Consider the following 25,204-nt stretch of genomic DNA (forward strand, 5'->3'; position numbering starts at 1 on the left):
TACCTTCTGATACATTGAGTCCTTTAGAAAGCTTGCAAGTGAAACACACTTAATTTAAACATATTTCTCTTTTAATTCAAGCTATGATTCAACAATAATTTTAAAATATAACTCCTAAAATGATGAATTGAAAAGCAGCATCAGAAGACTGTGTATAGCATTAGCAAGGGACATAACTCTGGCGGTTTCTGTTTTTGTCTGAACCTTCTTCTTTTATAACCTGAGCAGTTAGCCCTTTTGAAGGTGTCTAATTGAAACAAACTGACTTGAAACTTGTTTCTCATTTGGTTCAAGCTATGGTTCAACAATTATTTGAGAATATACCACCTCACCTGCAATGATAAAATCATAAGCTACAAGTAAAAATGTGTTGTACAAAGGAGGTGACTGTTATTTTCTGTTTGCTTTGTTTGCATGGCGATTTTCCTTTAATGCAGTAAACATTTGTTTTAAACAAAGACAAAAGTAGGTGATGAAATCAAATACCTTCAAGTTTACAAGATTTTTTAATTATGTGCATCTCCAATTTTAAATTTTTGTTTAAGCCGCTTCTAAAACCCTTTTTAAAATTTCTTTACCACTTGTTTTTGTAGACCCCCTAGCAAGAGTGATGCAACCAAACACCTTCAAGTATAGAGGTTTTTGATTTTGTGCATTCGTCCCCCCCCACCCTCCCCCCTCCCCCCCCCCCCCCCCCCCCCATTTGTTGTTGTTTGTTTGCTGTTATCAGTTTTAAAGCCAGCAGAGGCTCAAATAGCAACTCTTGAATTGCTAAAAATTCATTTTCAGCTAGTTAGTTACAAAAACCTTCAAGTTTACAAGATGTTTTACTTTTGTGCATCTCCAATTTTAAGATTTTGTTTAAGCTTATAGGAGCTTCTAAAAACCCTTCTTGAAATGTGTTTACCACTTGTTTTTGTAGACCCCCTAGCAAGAGTGATACAACCAAACATCTTCAAGTATAGAGGTTTTTGATTTTGTGCATTCTCCACCCCCCTCCCCTATTTGTTGTTGTTTGTTTGCTGTTATCAGTTTTAAAGCCAGCAGAGGCTCAAATAGCCCCCTCATGAAATGCTAAAATTAATTTTCAGCTGGTCAGTTACAAAAACCTTCAAGTTTACAAGATGTATATATTATGCATTTCCAAAAAGCTTGTTAATTCTAAAATGCTAAAATTCATTTTCGGCTTAGGGGCGCTGCCTTTACTAGCCAGTAGACCATAACTTCAAACTCATGAGCGATAATAGCTGGCCGTTTTCTTGGGGACTGGGTTGTTGTTGTTGTTATTGTTGTTGTTCTGGAAGGTTGGGAGAAGTAACTGCTTGTGGAGGTGATCATGTTTTCACAGTGTAACAGAAGAAAACATGATCATGCAAATGGCCCGCTTTGTTCTTTGCTACAATTTCTTCAAATCAAATCAAACCAAAATAACATGGAGAAAATGCATTGATGGTGCATGTAACATAAAGACAAACGAAACACTACAACACTAGCATTATATTTAAATATAATTATGTACTAAGTAATAACATTGTTCTCAACTAAACACCTCTTCATCCTCTTCAGCATTTCTCCACATGCCGCATCGGCTCCCCCAGCCCCCACTACACCACAGAGGTCCACGCCGACAACAACATCAAACCCTCTGAGAAGAAGGGCTCCATCTCTCCGCTGAAGGCTCTGTTTGGAGGCGTGGCCAAGCAAGCCACGTTCACCCCTGCTGTTGGTGTCACTCCCTTGCAAGCAGGCAATCAGGATGAGTATTGGGGCCCGCCCATCACCATACATGGCTGTGTGTCTTCTGTGTGCGTCTTCAGTGACGTTGTGCAGCCTTCGCAGTTCAGAGCTCTGCAAAATTCGGGTAGGTTCTTTTACAGTTTTTGATGTGGTTAAAATGAAAGGGGGAAGAACAATGAGTAAAAGGAGGTGAAAATCGGAATAAAATCATAGACCGTTTGTGGAAGTTTAGATAGAGAGAAACTAATCTGGAACTGAGCTGTTGCTTAAAAAGTGTTTTATTTGTTTTCTTTTCGAAAAGCTCTTTTGGATTCATAGTTGTTGAACTTGTTTTTCATTAAAAGGAAAAAGTTGTGACATAGTTCGACAACCATTCTTTTCTAACTGGACATTATTTTAATGTCAATATAATTTGATGTTGTGTTTACTTCATTTTAGAGATTAATAAAGTTATTGTATTGTATTGTATTGTATTGTATAGGTCCCAATGGTATCACAGTGTTCCAAGATTATGCAGACTTGGCTGATCTCCCAGCAAAACTCGTTGCAAGATACAGTGCAAAGGTCAGTACCTTTTTGGTATATTAATTATTTTCTTGGCTAATATTTTGTTGCTGTTTGTGATGTATATGTTTTTATTAATTAAATCGCTATATATTTATGTGTGCAGTTTGTTTTTGTATAAAAAATGTTTGGACTCACTGTTATTTTGCAGGCGTGTAAGGATCATGTGTGTGCTGACCTGTCCCCATACCAAAACCACGGGCAGTTCAGTGGAGAGAAGTGTGTATCATGGGACATTAAGGTACGTGACATCCACATGGGTTTTGCTCAATCTTAATAACTTTATTATAACATTCAATTACGGCTTTGTATTTATGCAACTGAATAATAAACTGTTTAAACCAATAGCTTTCAATTACACCAAATGTTCAGATCAGCTTAGAGTATTGCTTCTTTTTTTCTCTGTGTTTAAACCTAATACACCTAATATGCAAGCACAGTGACAGTGTAACTACCAGTTTAATAGGGAACTGGGCTTACATAGATTTACAAACACAAATGACGTGCTAAGTCCTGCCATGCAGGGCTGCAACATCTATTAAACATCATTAAATCTTCCTCATCTTCTGCATTCATGGGCTGTAACTCCCACATACACTCCTGATTTTTGTCTGTAAGTCATACTCCATTTTGGGGGAATGCATGCTGGGTGTAACCCATTGAACTCTGAAAAGGATGACAGGATCTTGTTCATGCATACTTGGTCTTGTGCTTGCTATTGCACTTTTTCGTGCATGCTTATTCTTGTGCTTCCTATTGCACTTTTTCGTGCATGCTTATTCTTGTGCTTCCTATTGCACTTTTTCGTGCATGCTTATTCTTGTGCTTGCTATTGCACTTTTTCGTGCATGCTTATTCTTGTGCTTGCTATTGCACTTTTTCGTGCATGCTTATTCTTGTGCTTGCTATTGCACCCGTCAAACATGATTCATTCAATCTCCCTTTTACTGCAGGACACAATCAACTGTGTGGGAGGAGTGCAGGTGTTGTTCCCACTGCTGGAGCAGGTGGACCCGGAGGCACCTGTACCCACACCTGCCGTGACACCTGTTGCTAACGAACCTTCCGCCTCTTCTGAGGCTGACTCTCCTGATGACTGGGTGGTCCTGGGTAGCAGTTCTTATGCAGGTATATGACTTTACCAACTGTAACGAAAGATATGTTGCAAGGGACAAGTGTGACAGGCAGATATATCGCACATTCTTTATGTTGGGTGAACGAGGATTGGTTGGTTGGTTGTTGATTGGAAGAAGATGAAGAAACAGCACATCCGTTAAGTCCAATGCATTTAGCTTAAATTTTCCCAATGCATTTAGCTTAAATTTTCCCTGCAACACCCATCCCTGGGCGGGACAGTCTGGAAAGCTTGTTGCTGTGTTTGTTAGTGTTTTTAAGCTTTGTTGTTAGTGTTAACGTTATTTGTTGATAAGCTGTGAAAGGCTTGAAGGCAAGGTTGCATACCTGAGAGAAAATTATCTGTTGAGAATATTGAAAGCAGACATAGTGTTTTTCATGCTTTCAGTTTCAATGCCTTTAAAAAAAAAGTCACCCGATTTTTTTTTTAAACACACTCTATTCTGTGTTGTTTTTGATATTTACAGACACTCATACATACAATAAGGCAAATCATCTGTCAAACTTGTTTTATTACAGACATGAATTTGGAGCACAATCAGGTAGCAGCTTTTCTGACTTTGCTACGACACATGCTACAAACCAAACCAGTCAACCAGGATATTTTTGTCAGGACGCAATCTGCCGCCACTATCGGAGCACTTCTTCAGAAGGTAACATCCAAACATTTGTGATTGCACTTTTTGTTAAATAGTTACTGCGTTCTGTTCGAGTGATAACAGTAAACTTTGTTTGTGAAGAATTAAAAAAAAAAAAGGATTAGTTGTTGGGATGTTAAATCATGGAGAAGACGAAACATTCACAAGTGCATTGACTCAGTGGTCTTTGAAGTAAACAAACAAATAATGATTAGATAATGAACAGAAAATTAACTTAGCTCAGGTAGGCGTTGTTTTTTCAATGTTAAAATGGCAAGAGTCAAAGACAGAAGGAATCAATTCAGATTCAATTTTGATTTAGTTGTTGTTGGTGTGTACATATGGAAGGGTTGGGATCAGGGAGGTGGTAGGGGTGATTGTTGCTCATAGAATTGGAAACACATTCCAAGCATAACATAGCATTTGATCCCTCACTTGTGCTAAAAATAGCTCTTCTGGTACAAGCCAGACAAAAGTGTTCAAAAACTTTGGCTGAAGACCATGCCAAAAGAAAAATGTACATGTTTGTGTAAAATGAAAATGGACATTAAAGTTTTCTTATCTTATCTTATCAACAACAAGTCAAATCTGGGCTACACTTTACGGTTGTTTTACCCCTTGCTGATTGATGCATGTGAATCAACTTGTGAGATGAGCAAATCGGTTTGAGAGGAAAACAAATGTGAATGTAAAGTGTGTTCGTTTTTCAGGTGGACCCAGAGTTGATCGATGTCACCGTTCTGATGGCAGTGCAGTTGTTGGTGGAAGCATCAGTGGCCAGCAAAATGAGCGGGTCTGTGGTCAACAAGACGCTGACCCATCACCTTCACCAGTACATCCTCTTTGACTTTCGTGTCTGGAGCAAGAGCGCCTTTCCTGTCCGCATTGGTAAGGGTCATGTTGGACTGAGGTTGATGTAGGGGTGAGGGTAAAGAAGTAAGAGCAAGACGGAGAGAAGTTCAATACATCCTCTTTGACTTTCGTGGCTGGAGCAAGAGTGCCTCTCCTGTTCGCATTGGTAAGGGTCAAGAGGTTGGAGGTAGAGGTGAGGGTAGAAAAAGCACAAGTAAGAGCAAGACGGAGAGAAGTTCAATACATCCTCTTTAACTTTCATGTCTGGAGCAAGAGCGCCTTCCCTGTTCGCATTGGTAGAGTCAAGAGGTTGAAGGTAGAGGTAAGGGTAGAAAAAGCACAAGTAAGAGCAAGACGGAGAGAAGTTCAATACATCCTCTTTAACTTTCGTGGCTGGAGCAAGAGTGCCTCTCCTGTTCGCATTGGTAAGGGTCAAGAGGTTGAAGGTAGAGGTAAGGGTAGAAAAAGCACAAGTAAGAGGAAGATAGAGAAAAGTTCAATACATCCTCTTTGATTTTTTTGTCTGGAGCAAGACCACCTCTCGTGTTCACATTGATAAGGATCAAGAGGTTGAAGGTAGAGATGAGGGTAGAAATTCAAGAGTAAGAGGAAGACGGAGAGAAGTTCAATACATCCTCGTTGACTTTCGTGTCTGGAGCAAGATCCCCTTCAGTGTCCGCATTGGTAAGGGTCAAGTGGGACAGAGGTTTGAAGCAGGGGGAAGTGATGCCGGTAGAATGATACGTAAGAAAAGGAGGAAGACAGAGAGAAGTTTAATACATCCTCTGAGAATCACGTCTTGAGCCAGACCATCTTTCGTGTATGCATTGGTAAGGTTCGTGTGGGACAGAAGTGAGAGGTTGGGGGGAGGATGACTGGAGGTTAAATTTCTTTCAGTTCATCCTTGCTACTTTATTTTTATTGAGTTGCAGAAGAGTTAAAAGAGAGAGAAACAAATTGACAGATTGATTGTATTGACTTTTTTGTTCAGTATGACTGACTGCTTGACTGGTCAACTGCCTGCCTGCCTGAGTGATGCCTGACTGATTCTTTGACTGAACAACAGCCTGCCTACCTGCCGGACTGACTGACTGACTAGCAGCCTAGGGGACTGACTGACGGACTGACTGACTTTTTGATGTTGGAAGGCCAACAATGAAAGAAAGCACTGTGTCTTTGACCTGATTTTCAATGGCGTTTTTCTAGTAAATCTATTGTGCGCAGGTCACATACAGTACCTCTCCACCATCATCAAAGATGAGAAGAAATTCTTCAGGAAGAAATACGGAGTGCAATATTTCCTTGATATCATCAGGGCATACTACACGTGAGTAATATTTCAGTCGTGAGCAACTGTTGGTTTACTTGCAATTTGACCGTCTCAAACAAATACATATACATGTTATTCATGTGATAGTGAGTTGACTTGTTTACCTGAAAAGTTGGTCACATTTTCAAAATGAATTGTTGACAACTTGCATTGATGGAAGGAAGGGGGAGGGGGCGCGTGGGTTGTAAGGTTCACGGGGGAATGGATAGGTGTGATGGTGAGGAAGCACAGGGTAACTGCCAACATTTTTTCTGAAGTGAATTGTACATAGGTATGGTTGTGCTTAGCCACCCCCCCCCCCCCCCTCCCCATAGAAATGCATTCTGTATTCCAATGTTGCCTCTTTCTTGCTGGAATTTCTGGAATTAAGTAACAGAGTATTTGATAAACCTTTTGTTTATTATTGCAAATTTGCGGGTGTGTTTTGCAACCATTTATATCCCATAGCCTCCCTTCCTCACCCTCTTATTCTGGTGAGCTGGTTACCCAGTGGCAGTGTCTTGCCTCATGAGGTGATAACATTGTGCGCAGCTGCAGTCACACTGACCTACTTATCATTTCACTAAGATGATCAGTTCTGTGCAGCTGCAGTAACAAGAAAACAAAAGCAGTGAATTGAACCTTTAATGAATTGATGGACATATGACTCCGTCTTGAAGGGTAGATGAAATTGATGTTTATGTACAAGGAAAATGGACATTAAAGTATCTTATCTCATATGGTGTTCCTTTGCAGAACGACAGAGGAGAGCGGCCTGACGGAAGAGGACAGCAAGACGATTCGCACGTCTCTCTTCAACCTGATCAAGTATTACGTCATCCGCGACATCAAGGTTGAGGAGCTGGGCCAGATCATCGGATTCCTCGTGGTCGTCAAGCAACAGGAGCTGGTGGGTGGGACTGTGTAGCCCAGGCCAAGTAATTGAGGTTAACTCATTCGCTGCGCAGCTAAATTTCCCCTGTGTTCCCTGCCAACGCGCGATTTAGAGCCATTTTGAAAAAAATATTAAAAATCAACAACACAAGATAACCTTACATACCTTATGTTTTTGCAAAGTTTGAAACTTACTCTTTTAGAAAATATATGAAACATTTGAAAGTACATACCTTTTGTTGTCTTCATATCCACGCAAAATATCCAATTTGAAGCAAAACAAAAAAACTTTCTACGTCATGGGTTCATCATACACAATGTCATGATCGACACTTGCATTGCCCGAATCATCACCCAAATGATCGTCCATTGGCACAAAATCGTCACCAGAATCTAAAATATCATCTCCACTATCATCATCACTGAGGTCAAGATCAGAACCGTACTGAATAACACGTTCTAGCACTCTTTTCAAGTTACTACGTCTCAGCAGAACGATCCGCCATCTTGGAAAAGTCAAAACACGTGGGTCGCACACCGTCAACAAAATTTTTATTAATCCCAACAATTTAAGGGAAGGAACTGTTTACAGTGAATGGTACCACTGTAGACAGATAGAAGTTCATTGCAGGGGTTGTTTCCCTTGGTCAGCAGGACCGTTTACACCGTTAAAAATTCGTGATATCCGTCGGAACTCAAGTGCCGGCACGCAGCCAACGCTAAACACAGGTGTCGGAATTCCAGTTCCGACGCGCAGCGAATGAGTTAAGGGCAGGCTCTGGTGTTAAAAGTGATTTTTTTTGTTTCATAAGTGTTGGGTCAAAAATTGTTGCACAATTAAAGAACTCAGTCCATCTCCTGAGAAAATGAAAAAATTTTTTTTTTTGGATCACCGGTTGCCTTGGTAGCAATCCAAGATGGCCACCAAACTGCCACTTTTTAAGGGCAGGCACTGGTGTTAAAAGTGATTTTTTTTGTTTCATAAGTGTTGGGTCAAAAATTGTTGCACAATTAAAGAACTCAGTCCATCTCCTGAGAAAATGAAAAAATTATTTTTTTTGGATCACCGGTTGCCTTGGTAGCAATCCAAGATGGCCACCAAACTGCCACTTTTTAAAACCCTAAGGCTTTTACAAAACCGAAAGGAATTTTGTTTTGGTACTTGTTATTTATACATTAGCACAATACCCAACTTTTGTTAGAGGCTTTTTTTGAAATCTACAGTCATTCAAAAGATATCAGTGATAAAAATGAGTGACCTTGAATTTTATGAAAAACCGCCCCCAAAAATGGTATAACTTCTCACGAAAAAAAAAATTCAACAAAACGCTCTAACAAAATCTGCGAAATAACGCACTCGAGATGTATGCAAAGTTTCAACAACGCAAGTTTATTAGAAAAAAAGCCTTAGGCTTTTGAAGTGACAAAAAAGTAGTTTTGAGAAAATACACAAAACGTGAAGAAAATGTATTTTTTTTACACAAACGTTTATGAAACATGTAACAAAACAACACTAACAAAACAACAGGTATTGCTTAGTTCCACAAGAAAAACGGAAACAAAATTCAACAAAATTAAAAAAACAAAACAGCCAGTGTTCTCCAAGCACCAAGGAACCTGTTCCAAGGTCACAATGATCAACTCTTATCCGTTACGTGCACGCTGCGTAAAGTATGCCCATCCATAATTCCCAACTTGTTACCAGTGAAGCCTCTTATCTTGGACCTCTTTTGGACTTGCTTTGAATAATCAGGGAGTCATATGGCAGTGTCCTTTACTTTCTATACTACAATATTTGGGTTGACTTCTGTGAATTGCCTTGCAATGCCATGGGTACTTTGGAAGCTCCTCTCCAGCTTCCACCTCTGCATCTGTAGAGACAACATACATTCAAAATTAATATGTCTATGACAAACTCAAATACTGCTATTCACATTTCCCCCCCCCCCACACACACACATTTGAAAAAAGATATTTGATACATGTAACACGATATTTGGGCGCATGCACATGTCAGTGCTGATAGTCAAGCAGTGAACAAAAAGATGTTGACAAATCATGTGAATGGTGCGAAGGCAGTGCAGGTCTGGTTTACAGCTATTGCACATACATTGCATGCAGAAACCATATGGTCTGCATGGGAAGTATGACCACAAGCAATGTTCACTCACTGAGCCATGTGAATGCATGTTTGTTTGAGCCACAAGAAAACTGTGATCACAGGAGGAAGCTAGGCCTATATATAACATGCTCGAGAAAATAAATGAGGAAAGAACAGATGTTTTGCTCCAACCCTGACAAACCTTGTGACAACCAAGCTTCACAGTAGCAGCACATAACAGACTTTGCATCCTATTCAGTTTCTTTGCATCAGGGTGTTGTTACTTAGATTCTGTTCTTCAGCATATAACAGTTACATACACACACACACACACACACACACACACACACACACACACACACACAGAGCCAGAGCCGCACACATAACCAAACAAATATATAAACTTCTACATGTTTGTCAAAAGAAGAAAAAATTACCTACCTACTACCATCTTGCTTATCAGCTGCTTGGAATCTTCCCTGCTCTGCTTGGGCTAGTATTCAACTGCACCAGATTTCCCAGGAGATGCATGGTGTTGCACCATGGCTGAACAAAGTCATTTTTGTATTGATTGTTCTTTTTCTAAGCAGTTAATTTGCTTTTTCCAGAGAAAAGATATAGGGTCTGCCTTCTCGTCGCTATAAATGGCGAACTCCGTGTTGTCCTTATTGCCGTACGCATTCCGCTCAGCAACTCTAAAATAAGTCGTGGCTCAAAACACTCATGGCAACGTGCTTCAAACGTACACCACCGATGGTGATTTCTTGCTCCGTCCCAGCTGTTGCAAGGGCAGCAGCATAGTTTCCAGCCAATTTTCATTCTGGACGAAGAAGAATGCACAAACTTGATCTTCCGATTCGTTCGTAGCAATAGCAGACGACACTATCGACTCGCACTTTCTTTTTAAACTTCCGTCACGCCAGCCTCTACAACTGATTTGATTTTACTCGATAATCATCTCCTTTGCGTGTCAAGCACTGAAATCGGGGCAAAACGTGTATTTAACTGAAGTTTCCACAAAGATATCCCAGGAAAATCGCAGCTGTAGATATTTCACATCGCCTTTGGCAAGATCTGGCGGAAATGAAGAATATTGCATTCTGGGAAGGCCGAATCGAACCGAACGAGACCGAGCATAAACGAAGTTTAATATCCGCGATTCGATTGGTCAGCAGCGAAAATTGCTCATACGGAATTTCCCGGAATCTTCATCGGTTCTCTTCGGCTCATTGGAATGTCTTCTAGTTGCTGTTACTAACGGCGCGAAACCCGTAAACGGAAATTCCCGTTGTCCGCGGTATGAACTGATCGTAGCAAAGAAAAGACAACTCATTCCAGTCATGCTAACGTGACCACCGTTGACGATGTGTTTGACTCGCAGTCACCTCTCAAACATACGCATTTTTTTGCTGTTTTGTGTTTGTTCAATACACAATTGCATACACATACATTGTTTATTTAGCCGTTTTGACCGTTTATGATTAATTCTGATCTAAAATCAGTACATCAGAGTAACCAGAAGAGGTTCAAAATCCAGAATCAGAAAGAAAATGGAAATGACCAGAGTGTGGAAAGGGCAGAGGTGTGGAGAGAGGTATGGGTATATACGTTTGTTTTCAGAAATTGCTTGTGAAAGTTTCCTGCATGTAATCATGTTATTGTTTTGGAGAAAGACTGGAAGGTGTCCACTCTGAGTATGTATAGAATTGGGGTTTTTTGCAGTTTGACCAGATAGGTCTTGTAACATGACCAATAACATGACTGAAAAATCTTGTTAACAGGATTCCTACATTCAGGGATGCTTATGCCTAGTGCAAAGGTTATTCTCTAATGAAAGCTACCACTGTGATGTTACAGTATTTGTGATTTTCCCCTCAGATCCTTGAGTGCCTGGACCTGTTGTTGGCATTACTGTCAAGCCACGGAGGGAGATACGACCAGGTTTACGCTCTGCTGTTTGAGCCTGAGCAGGCGGAGATGCTGTACAAACTGCTCACCTACAGAAACTATCCCATCATCTTCTATGAGAAAGTCGTCAAGGTATGGTGTACAGCGCAACCTCCCTTTTTTAGACCTCCACAAAAGTGAGAAAATAAAGTCTTTAAACAGAGGGTCAGTCTTAAAATGGGGGTAAATTGACAGAGGTTATGAAGGAAAAATCTGAGAAAACAGGGTCTTAAAAGGGAGGAAGTCTTAAATTGGGGGTCTTAAGAAGGGGGCTCCATTGTACTAGTTTTCTGTTTTTCATTTGCTCATAATTTAAAGTGGGTAAGTCCCTCTCATTCTGCGCTCCAGACTTTGTTTCTCAGTCTCTCAGAGCAGGGCTATTACCTGATTCTTGTTTTCTCTTGACAATTTTTTTTTCCTGGGGAGGGACTCAACAAGTTTAAATTAACTGTGTGTTGGTTTCTGCATTCTATTTTTTTTTCTCTATTTCTTTTGTTATTTCTTTCTTTTGTTCTTTCTTTTTTTTTTTCTTACTTTCTTTCTTTTTTTCCTACTTTTGTCTTCCTCCATCCTTTCTTCCTTTCTTTTGTTTCTTCATCAATTCTTGTTTTCTTTCTTTCAAAGAGTAGTTCATCCTAGTAGCATAGAAACTTGTGTCCATCCTGCTCATGTGACTGAAAGGCCACGTCAAAAACATTCAGCATAAGTTTCTGGTAAATTTGTACAGGTGTTGTGGGTATTGCTGAAGACTGACCGAGTGTACGACAAGAACAAGCACCGCCTGCGTCTGGGCGACATGGGTCACTGGGGGCTGGTCAGCATGATGAAAAGCTACAGTGTCTCCGCCCCCATGATCAAGCGCTTCGTGGAGCAAGTCTCCCATGTCGGTGGGTATCAGGTTTTGGGGTGGGGGGAGAGAGTCTGAATTGGTTCTTGCATGATGGAGGTTTAGGTTTTTTGATCGATGAATGGATGGATGGAATGGTTTATTGTACTGATTCCTCATTCCTTTTCCCACTGACTTTTCCTACTTCCTGTTTTTCACCGGTTTGTATAGGACCCTTTCTCTTGGTATGTGATGATGTACCATGCAACCCTTGTTTGTAGCACAACTTTCAAATGTTACATGGTTGTTGTTTGCATTTTGACCAAAATATGACATTGGACACAGATCTCGACGGCCATTCTTCTGCAAGACCATGGTAAAAAATGCAAAAAAAAGTGCATCAGTTCATTTTAGTTGAAATTCTATTAATTTGTGTATGACTGAACACACACCGGGATGTCACATGTCTCAAAGAAAGGAAATCCAATGTTCGATCGATACATTAATTTATCTTTCGCTATTTTTGTGTGTGCAGACACAGGTCAGAGCTACAACTCAGTTTTGGCAGTGCTGACTCTGATTCACAACTGTGGCCTGGACATCAAGCTTGAAGCTAGCAGACAGGTACGTGGTTTAATTTGGGGAGACGGAAAGGTAGACAACAACAACAACAACAGCAAATAAGATGAGAGCAAAAGAGAAAACAAGTCGCGTAAGGCGAAATAACCACATTTAGTCAAGCTGTCGAACTCACAGAATGAAACTGAAGGCACTGCTTTTTTCACCAAGACCACATACTCGTAGTTTCGTCAGTCCACCGCTCGTGGCAAAGGCAGTGAAATAGACAAGCCATGCAGAATATTGCGGTAGTGGTCGCGCTGAGCTGGATAACAGGCTTTTCTGTGTGTCTATTTTTTTTTAGCTTACTGAGTTTGTTTTTAATCCAAACATATATCTATATGTTTTTGGAATCAGGTACCGACAAGGAATAAGATGAAATTGTTTTTAAATCGATTTCGGAAAATTAATTTTAATCATAATTTTCTTATTTTTAATTTTCAGAGCTTGTTTGTAATCCAAATACAGCAGTCCCTCTCATGAACAGACATCCTTGGGCCATAGCAAAACTGTCCGTACATTGCAGGTGTCCGGTCACGGGAGGGGTGACCACACCACCCCCTCCCCCATACACTCACACAGAGACACACAAACAACAGGATTGAGTCTATGCTAATCACTTCTTGTGGCTACTAAACAATAAACTCCTAATACTTCTTTAAACGTTCTGTAAAAATGATTTGTATGAAAAGTGTTGAAAAGAAGAGATAAAATAAATCCTCAAGGCAGTGAACACACTCACCATGCACTGACATACGAAAGCAGCCACACAAACACAGCACAGAGGAGCGTGTGCAGATGCTTTGCAAGAATAAGCTTGAAACCCAGTTTGAATAAATAGCAGCAGATAGAGCTGCATGTCATAATCATGTAGCCTAATTTATTTTCATCTTGTCTGGCTTTATTGACTGCATGCCGATCATGTGGCATGGCAGTGACTTTTCACTGTTCAGTCGGAAATACACTGTACATAACACATACATCTCCCACTCTCCCTCACTAATGCCTACCCCAAGCCGTGACAACTGATGCTTGGAAATTGTGTGGAAGAGTACACCTCTCTATTTCTCTCCAATGCTCTTCCTGCTGACATGCAGTGACACCGGACACCCCACAGAGTTTAGCCAGCTACCCCTCAACCCCCCCTCCCCCCCCCCGCCTCCCTCTCTCTCTCACTCCCTCCAGCCATGTACTGTTGGGCTGTGGCCAGAGAGGTCAGCTCCAACTGTTCACTCAGAGCAAAACCAGTTGACTGTGTCGTAACTTTTGACACAGCAAGACAACTGAAGGGTTCACAGATTAGGCAACCGACTCACTGGTCAAGGCTGAGGGGAAACAAGAGTATCTTGTCAATGAAAGAGGTTACACACAGACACACGATGCTGAGAACTGTGGCCGGTTTTTCACTCTCTTTCGCTCAGGACCTTCATCGACTGTGTTTTCTGTTGTTTACGTCCAACAGACAAGAATAAAGAGCACAGTGCAGTTTCATGTTGGCATCTTCGCATGTACTCCACTCCTGACCAAAACTACCCCCCCTGATGGGTACAGGTGCACTCAAGTTACCAGTGACTGTCGTCACGCCATTGCGGCTGTGATCTTTGCACCAAGAGCCGGACTGCTCTGTTATCGATTTTGTTGTGGTGAAAATTTGACGATGGTCTGTCCGTACATTGGAGGTATGACCTGCTGTTGGGACCGAAAATGAGTGTCCGTGTCCACGTTTTGCAGGTGTCCGTTTAAGGGGGGGCAAATATAGAAGGAAAACACTCCGTGCCGAGCAAATGTGTCCGTACATGTCAGGTGTCCGCTCACGCCGGGGGCCGTACATTGCAGGGACTGCTGTATAACATATGTATATGTTTTTGGAATCAGAAAATGACGAAGAATAAGATGAAATTGTTTTTGGATCGTTTGATAAAAAAATAATTTTAATTACAAGTTTCCGATTTTTAATGACCAAACTCATTCATTAATTTTTAAGCCACCAAGCTGAAATCCAATACCAAAGTCCGGCCTTCGTCGAAGATTGCTTTGCCAAAATTTCAATCAAGAAAAATGAGGGTGTGACAGTGCTGCCTCAACTTTTACAAAAAGCCGGATATGACGTCATCAAAGGTATTTGTCGAAAAAATGAAAAAAACGTCCGGGGATATCATTCCCAGGAACTCTCATGTAAAATTTCATAAAGATCGGTCCAGTAGTTTAATCGCTCTACACACACAAACACGCACACACACACACACACACACACACACACACACACACACACACACACACACACACACACACACACATACACCACGACCCTCGTCTCGATTCCCCCTCTATGTTAAAACATTTAGTCAAAACTTGACTAAATGTAACAAAATAAAATAGAAGACAAGTGGGAAAAAAGAAAGGAAGCATGCACTCACACACCCACCCATGCATACACGCACACATGCTGCTTGCACACTCTCCCATGCACACACACACACACACACACACACACACACACACACACACACACACACACACACACAGACAGAAACATTCTGTTAAGATAATGTTCACATTTATTCTATGTCAAATTTTCAGTTGCTGACCATTGTGGCCTCTAAAGACAAAGACACAGCAGTCAAGAGCTTCGCCAAGCAGCTCGCCTGGCAAGACACTCTGGTTCGTCTGCTCATCTGTAACGAACAAGAAGAAGACAGTTACACCTTCAGCCCTCCCCCTCCCGGAAACTCTAGATCTTCCATCTCTGCCCCCAGTATTTCTGAGAGTCTGGTGGATGTTACTCTAGAGGAGACGGTCTCTGAGGGTGATCTGCCTTTGAACACCTCTACCCCTAGAAGACCTGACCGGCTGAGTATTGCTGAATCTATTGACAGTCTCTTGGAACCGTCCAGCACTGTGCCCCAAACCCCCTCCACCCCCATGTTTACTCAGGCAAGTGATTTTGACGATTTGAACGTGTCGGAAGAAGATCGCTCCACCATGAGTCGAAGCTCTAGCGCAAGCGCTGAAGACTTGACTGCTCTCAGTCACAGAACGTCATCTCACCGACACAGTTCATACTCGCTGGTTCAAAGCCCCAACAGTGATAGCGTCTTGTCGACTAGCGAGAGCGCCAGTGATATAGCGACCTTTTCTGAACCTGACTCGAGAAGGTCATCTTCAGGGGCACATAGCGAAAGTTTTCAGCGAGTGTGGGATGTGCTCGGACGCTCGACGGATACAATGAACCAGGCGGAAGAACACTGTCAGAACATCCTCATCTGCCTGATCTCCATCATGTGGAAAGGTGTTGATGGTTCCGACAAGGCCGCTTGGAGGGTGAGTTGAGTGCAGAGATTTGCCTACAGTCTTTGTAAATGTATAAATTTGTATTTACATGTGCGTCCAGTTTGTATCTTATTCGTTGAGGGTGGGGACAGGGCAACTTTTGGGCCTGGTTATCATGTTCTATAGGCATGCATTAATAGGAGCATAGGCCAGCATATATTACAACACTAAGACAGGGATGGACCAAGAGATCATTGACACACTGATGGGCGCAGTGGCCTAGTGGATAAGACGCCGGCCTCCCATGTGAAAGGTTGCAGGTTCGTATATTGCTGCGCCTGGTGGGTTAAGGGTGGAGATTTTTCCAATCTCTCAGGTCAAGTTATGTGCAGACCTACTAGTGCCTTATCCTCCTTCATGTGTACACACAAGCACAAGACCAAGTGCACACGGAAAATATCCTGTAATTCATGTCAGAGTTTGGTGGGTTATGGAAACACAAAAATATCCAGCATGCTTCCCCCGAAAGCGGCGTATGGCTGCCTGAATGGTGGGGTAAAAACAGTCATACACGTAATTTAAGATCGTGGGAGTTTCAGCCCATAAACAAAAAAGAAGAAGAATTGAGACACTAAGCGTTGTGTACCTTTTTTTAACAGGAACGTGGACAAGTATTTGTGTGCGTGGACAGGGCCAGTCTAACACACACCCTGGTGCATTCTAGGCTGGTTCTCAAGCGCCGTCTTCTGGAGATGATGCTACAGTCATGTTCTGAAGACATCAGAGGGTCAGGTAAGTCTTTTATCTTCCTATTATTCTTTGTCTTCTAATTATCTTTTTCTGCAGTTGTTGTTAGGCGTATCCACGCTACTTGGTACAAAAAAAGTGACTCTGCCATCCAAATGCAGACCTGTTTACACTACACATTGAGCGTAGTTAACTACGAATTTGAATAATATACTACGCAACTACGCAAGTCTGTCGTTTTCTATGCAAACGGTATTGTTTCGGGTACGCATATTACAATCCGTAATTTTCTTCATCTCGCTTGACCAATCCATTTTCCAATCCATGTTTTCGGCCAGCAGTCGTTTGCTGCGTGCAGCGCGTAAAGCGCCCGCGGGCGTTGCGTTGTAGCTTGTTAATGCCGAATAGGCTTCTCCAAGCGAATGCCGGGCACAACTGAACGCGTTACTGCCAAACCACACGGGCGTTTCGACACAATGGCTGAACGCAGAGCACACGAAAGTGAAGATGAGAACTGTGAAGAAAATGACTCTGAAAGGCCACCGACCAAAAAGAAAAAGACCAGCAATGCGCCGAACCAAGTTTTTCTGCCAAAATATCATCAGGACTACCCATGCCTTGTCTCTTCGCGGAAAGAAAAACATCATGCTCATTGCACTGTCTGCAATTCCCATTTTTCCGTCAGTCACTGTGGAAAGTTTGATTGTACCCGTCATGTGAATAGTAAATCCCACAAGGAAATGGACGAAGTGACTCAAGCGAAAGGCAAACCCAAACAAAAGAAAATGGATGGCTTTGTGAAAAAGGGTGCCGACAAGGAGGCAGAGGACAAGGCAAAAACGACTTTTGAAAGGTCTGTCACCAAGGCGGAGGCCATGATCTGTCACATCATTGCTGATGCGAATCTGCCGATCTCCACAGCTGAATAAATGCAAACTACATCAATACATGTGGTAAAAAGTAGCGATCATTGTTCTTGTTGTGATAGGTCGACGAGAAATTCTACACATTCAATTACAAAACTACACATTTGCCTTATTTTGCTCCCAGAAAATACACATGCAATGTTTTAGGGGTAAATAGGTCTGCAAATGGAAAGATAACGCGTACGACTGTTGCAATCAGGCCGCCATCTAGGTAGTTGTACTCCCGTCTTAAAGCCGCAGTTTTGAAAGAATGTCTGCTATGTGCTACAGCCACTCGTTCCTCCAAGTCTGTTATCATTAGTTATCAACACCCAGCTTCCCTATGCCCACAGGCTAATTTACAGGCCGTCTCCAATTTCACACGAAGACACGAAAGTGAACGAAACAGTGACTTCCCCTTTTTTCTCGGTCCAGTAATCAGAGATACCACCATACTACTGCTTATCTAAACAGTTCCAGAGACTTGTTGGATAGAGGGTGTGAGTGTCAGTTGCGCATCTGGAGGTCATTAATCAAATCTTCGTACTCGCAGAAAAATTCCTCTCGATCTTCGCCTTTAAGAGGATTCTTCTGCAGTGACCAGATTTTGTCCTGTGGAAGTGCATCACTGAACTCAGCCAATCTGAAAAGACTTGATCCTTCTTTATTGTGTAATGTACTATTACCTCTGTGGAGTTAAATGCTGGAGTATAAGTTTTGTTCTTCTGTCTTCCTCCTCTTTTTTTCTGGGTACTGAGGCAGATTTTGCAAAGTTTCTTTGAGGTAATTGAGGCATTGTTGAATTGGCATTTAAATTTTATTTTATACATTTTTTTACTATAAGATTAGTGACTATTTTTGGAATAAGAAAAATCCACAAAGAGCGAAAGCAGATTTGTTGTTTCACAATACTTGGAATTTTTCGTACATAATCTTTGCTCTACTTTTGTAATTGATTGTAAAGTTCTAGATGAGATATTTAGCTGCAGTTATGAGATCATGTATGTGGCAGTTTGGTATGATCTTTACTGCAGAAATGGGTACTGGGCTGTACTCTTTATGGATGGTCATAAAAGGTACACTTTAACATGATTCAGAACAGTAAATAATGAGATAGCTGATAGTTTTTTTTTAAATTACTTGATTTCTCTTTGTCTTTTTTTTTTTGTTTTTGGGGGGGGGGGGGTGTGTGTGTATTTTTTTTAAGCATACAACAGCTTTAAAACATATGCCACAGTAACTGCTAGGATTCGTAGACTTATGGGCGATTGCACCTCTTCGCTGCTGTTTTATTATTTTCCTCTGGTACATGTAGCTTCTTTTTGGTTAGTATTTTCGGTCAGACTTTTGCAGTGGCTTTTAATTTTTGTGTTCATTATTCTGTAGATCACATCTCTCTTTTTCCCTCTGCTTTTGGTAAGCACTGCATCTTGCTGGTGAAAGGGAGCTATTTTTTTTTTCTTTGGTACATTTTGTTGCTGAGTGGTTCATTAGTAGCTGTTTAAATTTTTCTTGCAGATTTTTGTTTATACTTGCACACATGTTTATGTGGTACTGGACATGTTTGCCTCATATTGTAATCATGCATAATGTATTACATGTTGTTGGGACCGGCACGGTTGGCCTAGTGGTAAGGCGTCCGCCTCGTGATCGGGAGGTCGTGGGTTCGAACCCCAGCCGGGTCATACCTAAGACTTTAAAATTGGCAATTTAGTGGCTGCTCCGCCTGGCGTCTGGCATTATGGGGTTAGTGGTAGGACTGGTTGGTCCGGTGTCAGAATAATGTGACTGGGTGAGACATGAAGCCTGTGCTGCGACTTCTGTCTTGTGTGTGGCGCAAGTTATATGTCAAAGCAGCACCGCCCTGATATGGCCCTTCGTGGTCGGCTGGGCGTTAAGCAAACAAACGAACAAACAAAGTATTACATGTTTACCATGCATACTAGTCTTGTGGCATTTGGTGCTTTATTTCCTTCATCATTGATTGGTTGACAGATACATCGTATGCTTTGTTGTTATTATTTTACTATTGATAAATGAATGGGAAGGGAGGAATGCGTGTCTGTGTAAATATTTGGGAACAGGATTTTTTTTGTAGAAAGGCATCATGCTTTTTGAAATAGAATCTAAAATATGTTGCATGTGTGTGTCATTATGTGCTGTCAAATATTTCTTTCTTTATTTACTTACTTATTTATCCATTTATTTATCTATTTATTTATTTGTGTGTTTGAGTGTTCAATTTATTTAGATTTATTTATGTTTGTTTATTTATTTATCAATGTACACTCTCCATATTTTGTATTCAAGCCATGCAGTTCGAATGACAAATTTTTGGTATGACTTGCTACCTACTGCTTTTTTTTTTTAGCTGGACATGTATTGAACTTTTTTTAAATGATTTTTTTTATATTACAAGATGTTTTTAATTATCTTTTTCATTTTGATGATATAACAGAGTTGATCTGTAGTTATACTTGATTTTCAAATATATAGTTTTCAACTTATACAGTTTTAACCACTTTGACATTTCACATTTTCTTTCTGCTTCTACCTTTTCCTTTGCCCAGTAGATGTAGCTGCTAACTAGTATCCTGATGATTTTAAACAGGAACGTTTGGTGTGTAACACATTGGAGCAGTTATTTTGCCACAAAAGGAAAACTGTGTTCAGTACACTGCATGTGTTTACATGCTGCAATATTCCTCTGCAGAGTAGTTAGCTGTGGGTGTATTGCATTACTTACCTACTTTAATTTCTTTTGTTATTTCTTTCTTTAGTCTTAGAAACTGCAGAAACGTATGCACATTCTTGAGAAGTAACTATGTGTACCCTCTGTCATTATGAGTCTATGGAGTAATCTTATTCACATTGCTGTATTTAATAATGTATTACACAGCGGACTCATTGCATGTTCCTGACACTAATATTGTGAATTTGTCAAACATGATGTCTGTGAGCCAAAATGTTTTTTTTTCTGGTTCTAATGAATCAGATCCCACGGTTTGTTCTCTCCCGTTCGGGTGGCACCCACTTTCGGTCTGTGCACAGCATTTCACCTCATGGAAGCGATCATGTTTAGGCCCCCCCCAAAAAAAGGTCTGTTTACGGTAACATAGGCCCAAAAAATAGGGTCGGTAGGTCGGGATTTTTTTTTCTCTTTTTTTTCCAAAAAACCATATTTTTACGTTATTTTGCAAAAAAAACCCAAAAGATTTTTTTTCTTCTTTTTCCCCCAAATGCCAAAAAAAGTCTAGGGTCGCGCGAAAAAAATAGGGTAGGTCGGGTTACCGTAACCACACCTATTTTTTTTTTAGGCCTTATCACTACAGATCAGTCCAGGTTTTTATATCAGACAAGATCACTCTTACACCTGGACACACACAAATCAACAGCTTCCTCCTGACTTTATGGATGAATGTATTTGGCAGATTGACATTGCTGAATAAAGCCAATAACTCCCACTCTGCACAGAAAGCAGGCAGGCTGCACAGTGTTTATATGTGTCCAAGTAAAAGAATTCTCTTACACGAGAAGGAAGTGAGGAGAAGATTAGAGAATCGGTGGCATGCAGTTTACTCTGTGCAGGACTTAAGAAGTCACGTGAGACCGCGATATTGACTCAAAACTTTCTACAGTGGAACCTCCCTTTTAAGACTTAAAATAATCTGAGAAATTGACAGGTCTTAAAAAGGAGGGAGTCTTAAAATGGGAGTACATTTACACAGGTTATGAACAGACAATCTGAAGAAGCAAGGTCTCAAAAAGGGGGGGGGGGGGGATCTTAAATTGGTGGGGGGATCTTAAATTGGGGGGGGGGGGTCTTAAAGGGGAGTTCCAGTATGTAAGCAGAGGGTACACAAAACACAAAAACAGACGAGAAAATAAAATAAATTGAAGGCTGACAACCCAACAATCACAGCACTTCAACCAATAACAGAAAAATATCAGTTTCAACCCATCCAAAACTGCGGCTGGTTCCTGAATGGTTGGTAACTTTTTTGTGCACCTCGGCCCAGGTACCTTTAAGTTAACAATAATGTTGTCATATCTATAAAGAAGGCTTCTGTGAATGTTGACCTTTGTGTTGGTGATTGGTCAACAGCACAGCCTCTGGCCAACCACACAGAGAACGCTATCGAGCTGGTGCGCATGGTGTGGGGCTTCATCACCAAAGAGGTGGATAATTCTGGAGATGCCTTTTCTGAGACGGTGAGTGGTTGTGTTTGCTTTGGGTGATAAGTGTTTCTGTGACTGTGTAGTGTGTGTGTGTGTGTGTGTGTGTTTCAGTAACCGGCTGCTGAGTTCGGCTCGACTTGTTGTGAACATTGTTTATTGCATAATTATTATTCACAGGAACTTTTCTTTTTGAAGTGTAAATTCCACTCATGGTTTGTGTTGCATGTGTTTTCAGTAGCTTGCTGTTATCTGATTTTTGATTGATTGATTGTGAACATTTTCAAAAACATTTACTGGCAGGACCGTTGCTTTTTCAAGTGAAAGGGGTCTTAAACGGGGGGTTTCACTGTACCATATCCCTCTCAGTTCCTGTTCCTCTTGCTTTTCATGATTGAATACAGAATGTTTTATGGCCCAGAGTTCACCAGGAATTTGTTTTAAAGTTGCGGTCACTCATGCACACACACACATTGACATGCTTGAAGAAAGAGTCGATGTGATAAACATAAATCCTATAAGCAAGGAAACTTATCGTTTGGATTAAAAACATTCATTTTGATTACTTCTCGTTATCTTTTTTAGTTGCTGGATGAGCTGATGGCACTGCTGGAAGTACTGAACGTGTGGGACACGGAGGCTGGTTCTGGTTGGATGGAGATGGTACACCTGGGATTTCACATCCTACTTACCTTTGCCAGTCAGCCGCAACTAGAGGTATGTGCCCTCTTGGTGTCTTGTGCAAGAAATGTTTAACATTTTGAATTTGGTTAATGGCTGATTGCAAGAAATCTCTATTGAGCCGTTGAGAAAAAGTATGGCAGGCAGTATATATGTGGAGATGAGGTCAATGAAAAGCTTTTGGGCAACAGTGAACAAAAACGACACTATTTTGATACCAGATGTTCGTGATTTTGTACCTCAATCAAAACACCATGGCAGAGTAACAGATGGAGAGTGAGCAAGTATCTTGAACATAGTAACATTTTAAGAACCGAGTGCCAGAAGGCTGGTCGTGGACAGAAAAGGGTGACAGAGTACATTGCATCAGGGAAGTAAACCATTTGAGTGATATTTGACAGACAACCTTGGGTTTAATTTTTTTAATTTTTTTTTTAACCTTGATTTGTATTTCATACAAGGAAGTATAGCCCTCTCCCTCCCTCCCTTCCTCCCCCTCCCTCTCCCCACCCCCGCTTTCCCTGATGTCTTTGCATCGTGTTTGTGCTTGTATGTGCAGCTGTGTTCCGCGGCGACAGTGAAGCTGACCACTCTGGTACAAACCAAGCTGATTAGCAGCTCAGCAGAAGCATCCTTCATTCTGGGTTACCTGCACGACCTCATTGTCATGGCTGTAGAGGGTGAGCTTTATGGTTACTTTTGTGTCATCAACACAATAGTCGAGGATTTATTGTTGTATAGTTTACACAGTATGGCATTTGCTTATGACAGGTTTATTAATTGTTTAAGAGAAATGAAGACATGTTCAAGAGAAATTCCGGACTTTAATATTTTTTTCTCTCTCTATATACCTGTAATTTTGTACCTCTTCACACACTCAGTCTCCTGGCTGAGTTGGTTGTAGAAGAGATCGACATAAGGGAGGATCGTGCAGCCATGTGTTGCCATCCAGGGCAAAAGTTCTCTTCAAACAGAGGTACACAGTGAAGAAAAGAGTTTGAAATAAAACAGGACTTCAGAGAGAAATGGTACCTGTGTTGAAAGATCACCCTTGGGACAAACCAAAACTGTCCCAACATTACAGGTGTCCTCTCCAAACAGGTATATTTTGGTAAAATTGATAGACAAAAGGAACAACAGAAGCTGTCCTCTTGTGGGAGGTGTACTCTTATCAGAGGGGCCTCACATCGCAGCTACCACTGTAATTCTTCAATGATTTGATTCTTTTCCTTTTGTTCACAGAGGATTTGGTGAACTATGCGTACCTGATGAATGTGCTGAAGGCACTGATTGGCCGAGCGCACACCTTGCTGACCATGGACCACCTGTTGCCTCACCTGCCCCAGACCGCCATGAGCCCCACCTTCTTTGATGACTTCCGCGCCTACTGCTACACTGACGAGTGGCTCACCTTCATGCAGAACTATGTGAGTAAGGACAGGAGATTTGGTTTGTGGTGTGGATTCTTCAAAATACTTTGTTGTTTTTGTTGTCATCCAAAGTAAATCCTCTGATGCAAACAGGAAAACAAAGTTTGAGAAGACGTCATAATGGGAATAATACCGTCACGTAAACATTATGTCCTGCACATCTCCTAGAAACCGACAGAGAATATCGAGAGAAAAATTTGTCTCAGTAACTTCGACATATCAGCAGAAGAATATTATGCCTAGGCTGTGCATGTAACGGTATTGCATATAATTAATCATGATATGAAGCTGTGGACAGAGCCGATTGCAAGTGTGTTTAGAATTCCTGAATTTACCTTCAAAACAAAAAGAAAACACAACAACCAGTTTTGGTAAACTCTTCATCCAATTTTCGTCAGACAAGTCGCTGACTTCTTTAGGATGGTAATGACAAGTAAGGAATGACGGCTTTTGATGTACAGTGTACTGTTTTGATTAATATTTCTGAATTTACATGTGTTTTCTCGGACTGCTTCAGAGAGATTATATATGCATTTTCTGTGGTGATGATACAGATCAAGCCCCAGTGCACCCACTTCATGGAGAATAACTTTGATGAGACCAGCACCAACCTCAACACGTTCTGGATGGAGTGTCAGGAAGCCGTTGAGGTCACCTACCACAAGCGCAACAGGGAAATTGGTGACAGCAAGCTCAAACTGCAGGTAGGAATGTTTTTCGTTTGTGTTAACTTTGACATTTTGCTGTGACATGACAAGTGTTTTTTGTTAAGGAGGGTAATTTTATCCGATAGGTGCAGCGTGTGTGTTTGTGGGTATGTGTGCTCAGTCAAAGTGTGTGTTTTTGGATTTTTCTGTGTTTCTCTTCATGTGGACATGTATGTGTGTGCAAAACAACTGTTTATCCTACACACGTGAGAGAGACACCCGTGAGATAATAATCGTTCAAATCACACGTGTGTGTATCATATATTTCTTTCAAATGATTTCAGGGTCAGGTGTTTGATGCCTTCGGCGTGCGAGTGTTGTCAGAAACTCGTCGCTTCCAGAACTTGCTGACTCAACAGAAGAACCAGCACCTGTCAACTATGCGTCAGTGGAGAGCCATGAAGAAGTTCTTCTTTAGCCAGAGGGGGGCATGGAGAGAAAGGTATGTGTTACAATTATGAAGCTTGTAAGGAAGTTTACACCAGTTGGAAGGATGCTCTTGGTCTTGATACGCGCTCATGTGTAATTTATTCATGAACTTTTATATCATGCTGGTGTGTTATTATACGCACTTAATCTGAGGATATTTGATTGGTTTCAAGTTAAACTAAGATAGAGAGAGAGAGAGTGTATGGGTTGTGTGTGTGTGTGTGTGTGTGTGTGTGTGT

At 41.2% G+C, this 25,204-nt stretch overlaps 1 protein-coding gene and 1 long non-coding RNA gene across 2 annotated transcripts in view; one reads left to right on the forward strand and one right to left on the reverse strand.

The window, feature by feature from the left end:
- LOC138958706 (neurobeachin-like protein 1) overlaps positions 1-25,204 on the forward strand; it is a 76,608-nt gene that overhangs the window by 19,617 nt on the left and 31,787 nt on the right. The window contains exons 19-37 of the mRNA XM_070329958.1: positions 1,567-1,861; positions 2,219-2,301; positions 2,453-2,542; positions 3,255-3,429; positions 3,955-4,088; positions 4,784-4,961; positions 6,150-6,252; positions 6,991-7,144; positions 11,108-11,269; positions 11,904-12,063; positions 12,538-12,626; positions 15,201-15,941; positions 16,550-16,682; positions 21,648-21,754; positions 22,304-22,435; positions 22,959-23,079; positions 23,642-23,826; positions 24,384-24,533; positions 24,821-24,978. Of these exons, the coding sequence (XP_070186059.1) occupies positions 1,567-1,861; positions 2,219-2,301; positions 2,453-2,542; positions 3,255-3,429; positions 3,955-4,088; positions 4,784-4,961; positions 6,150-6,252; positions 6,991-7,144; positions 11,108-11,269; positions 11,904-12,063; positions 12,538-12,626; positions 15,201-15,941; positions 16,550-16,682; positions 21,648-21,754; positions 22,304-22,435; positions 22,959-23,079; positions 23,642-23,826; positions 24,384-24,533; positions 24,821-24,978 (3,350 nt within the window). The remainder of the gene's footprint in view (positions 1-1,566; positions 1,862-2,218; positions 2,302-2,452; positions 2,543-3,254; positions 3,430-3,954; positions 4,089-4,783; positions 4,962-6,149; positions 6,253-6,990; positions 7,145-11,107; positions 11,270-11,903; positions 12,064-12,537; positions 12,627-15,200; positions 15,942-16,549; positions 16,683-21,647; positions 21,755-22,303; positions 22,436-22,958; positions 23,080-23,641; positions 23,827-24,383; positions 24,534-24,820; positions 24,979-25,204) is intronic.
- LOC138958708 (uncharacterized) lies at positions 8,447-10,787 on the reverse strand. The gene is made up of 2 exons (XR_011453479.1): positions 9,671-10,787; positions 8,447-8,999 (listed from the first exon to the last, which is right to left on the reverse strand). It is a non-coding gene; the product is annotated as an uncharacterized lncRNA (long non-coding RNA).

The sequence above is a fragment of the Littorina saxatilis genome, linkage group LG2 (genome assembly GCF_037325665.1).
Source record: "Littorina saxatilis isolate snail1 linkage group LG2, US_GU_Lsax_2.0, whole genome shotgun sequence".
Classification (NCBI taxonomy): Eukaryota; Metazoa; Mollusca; class Gastropoda; order Littorinimorpha; family Littorinidae; genus Littorina; species Littorina saxatilis.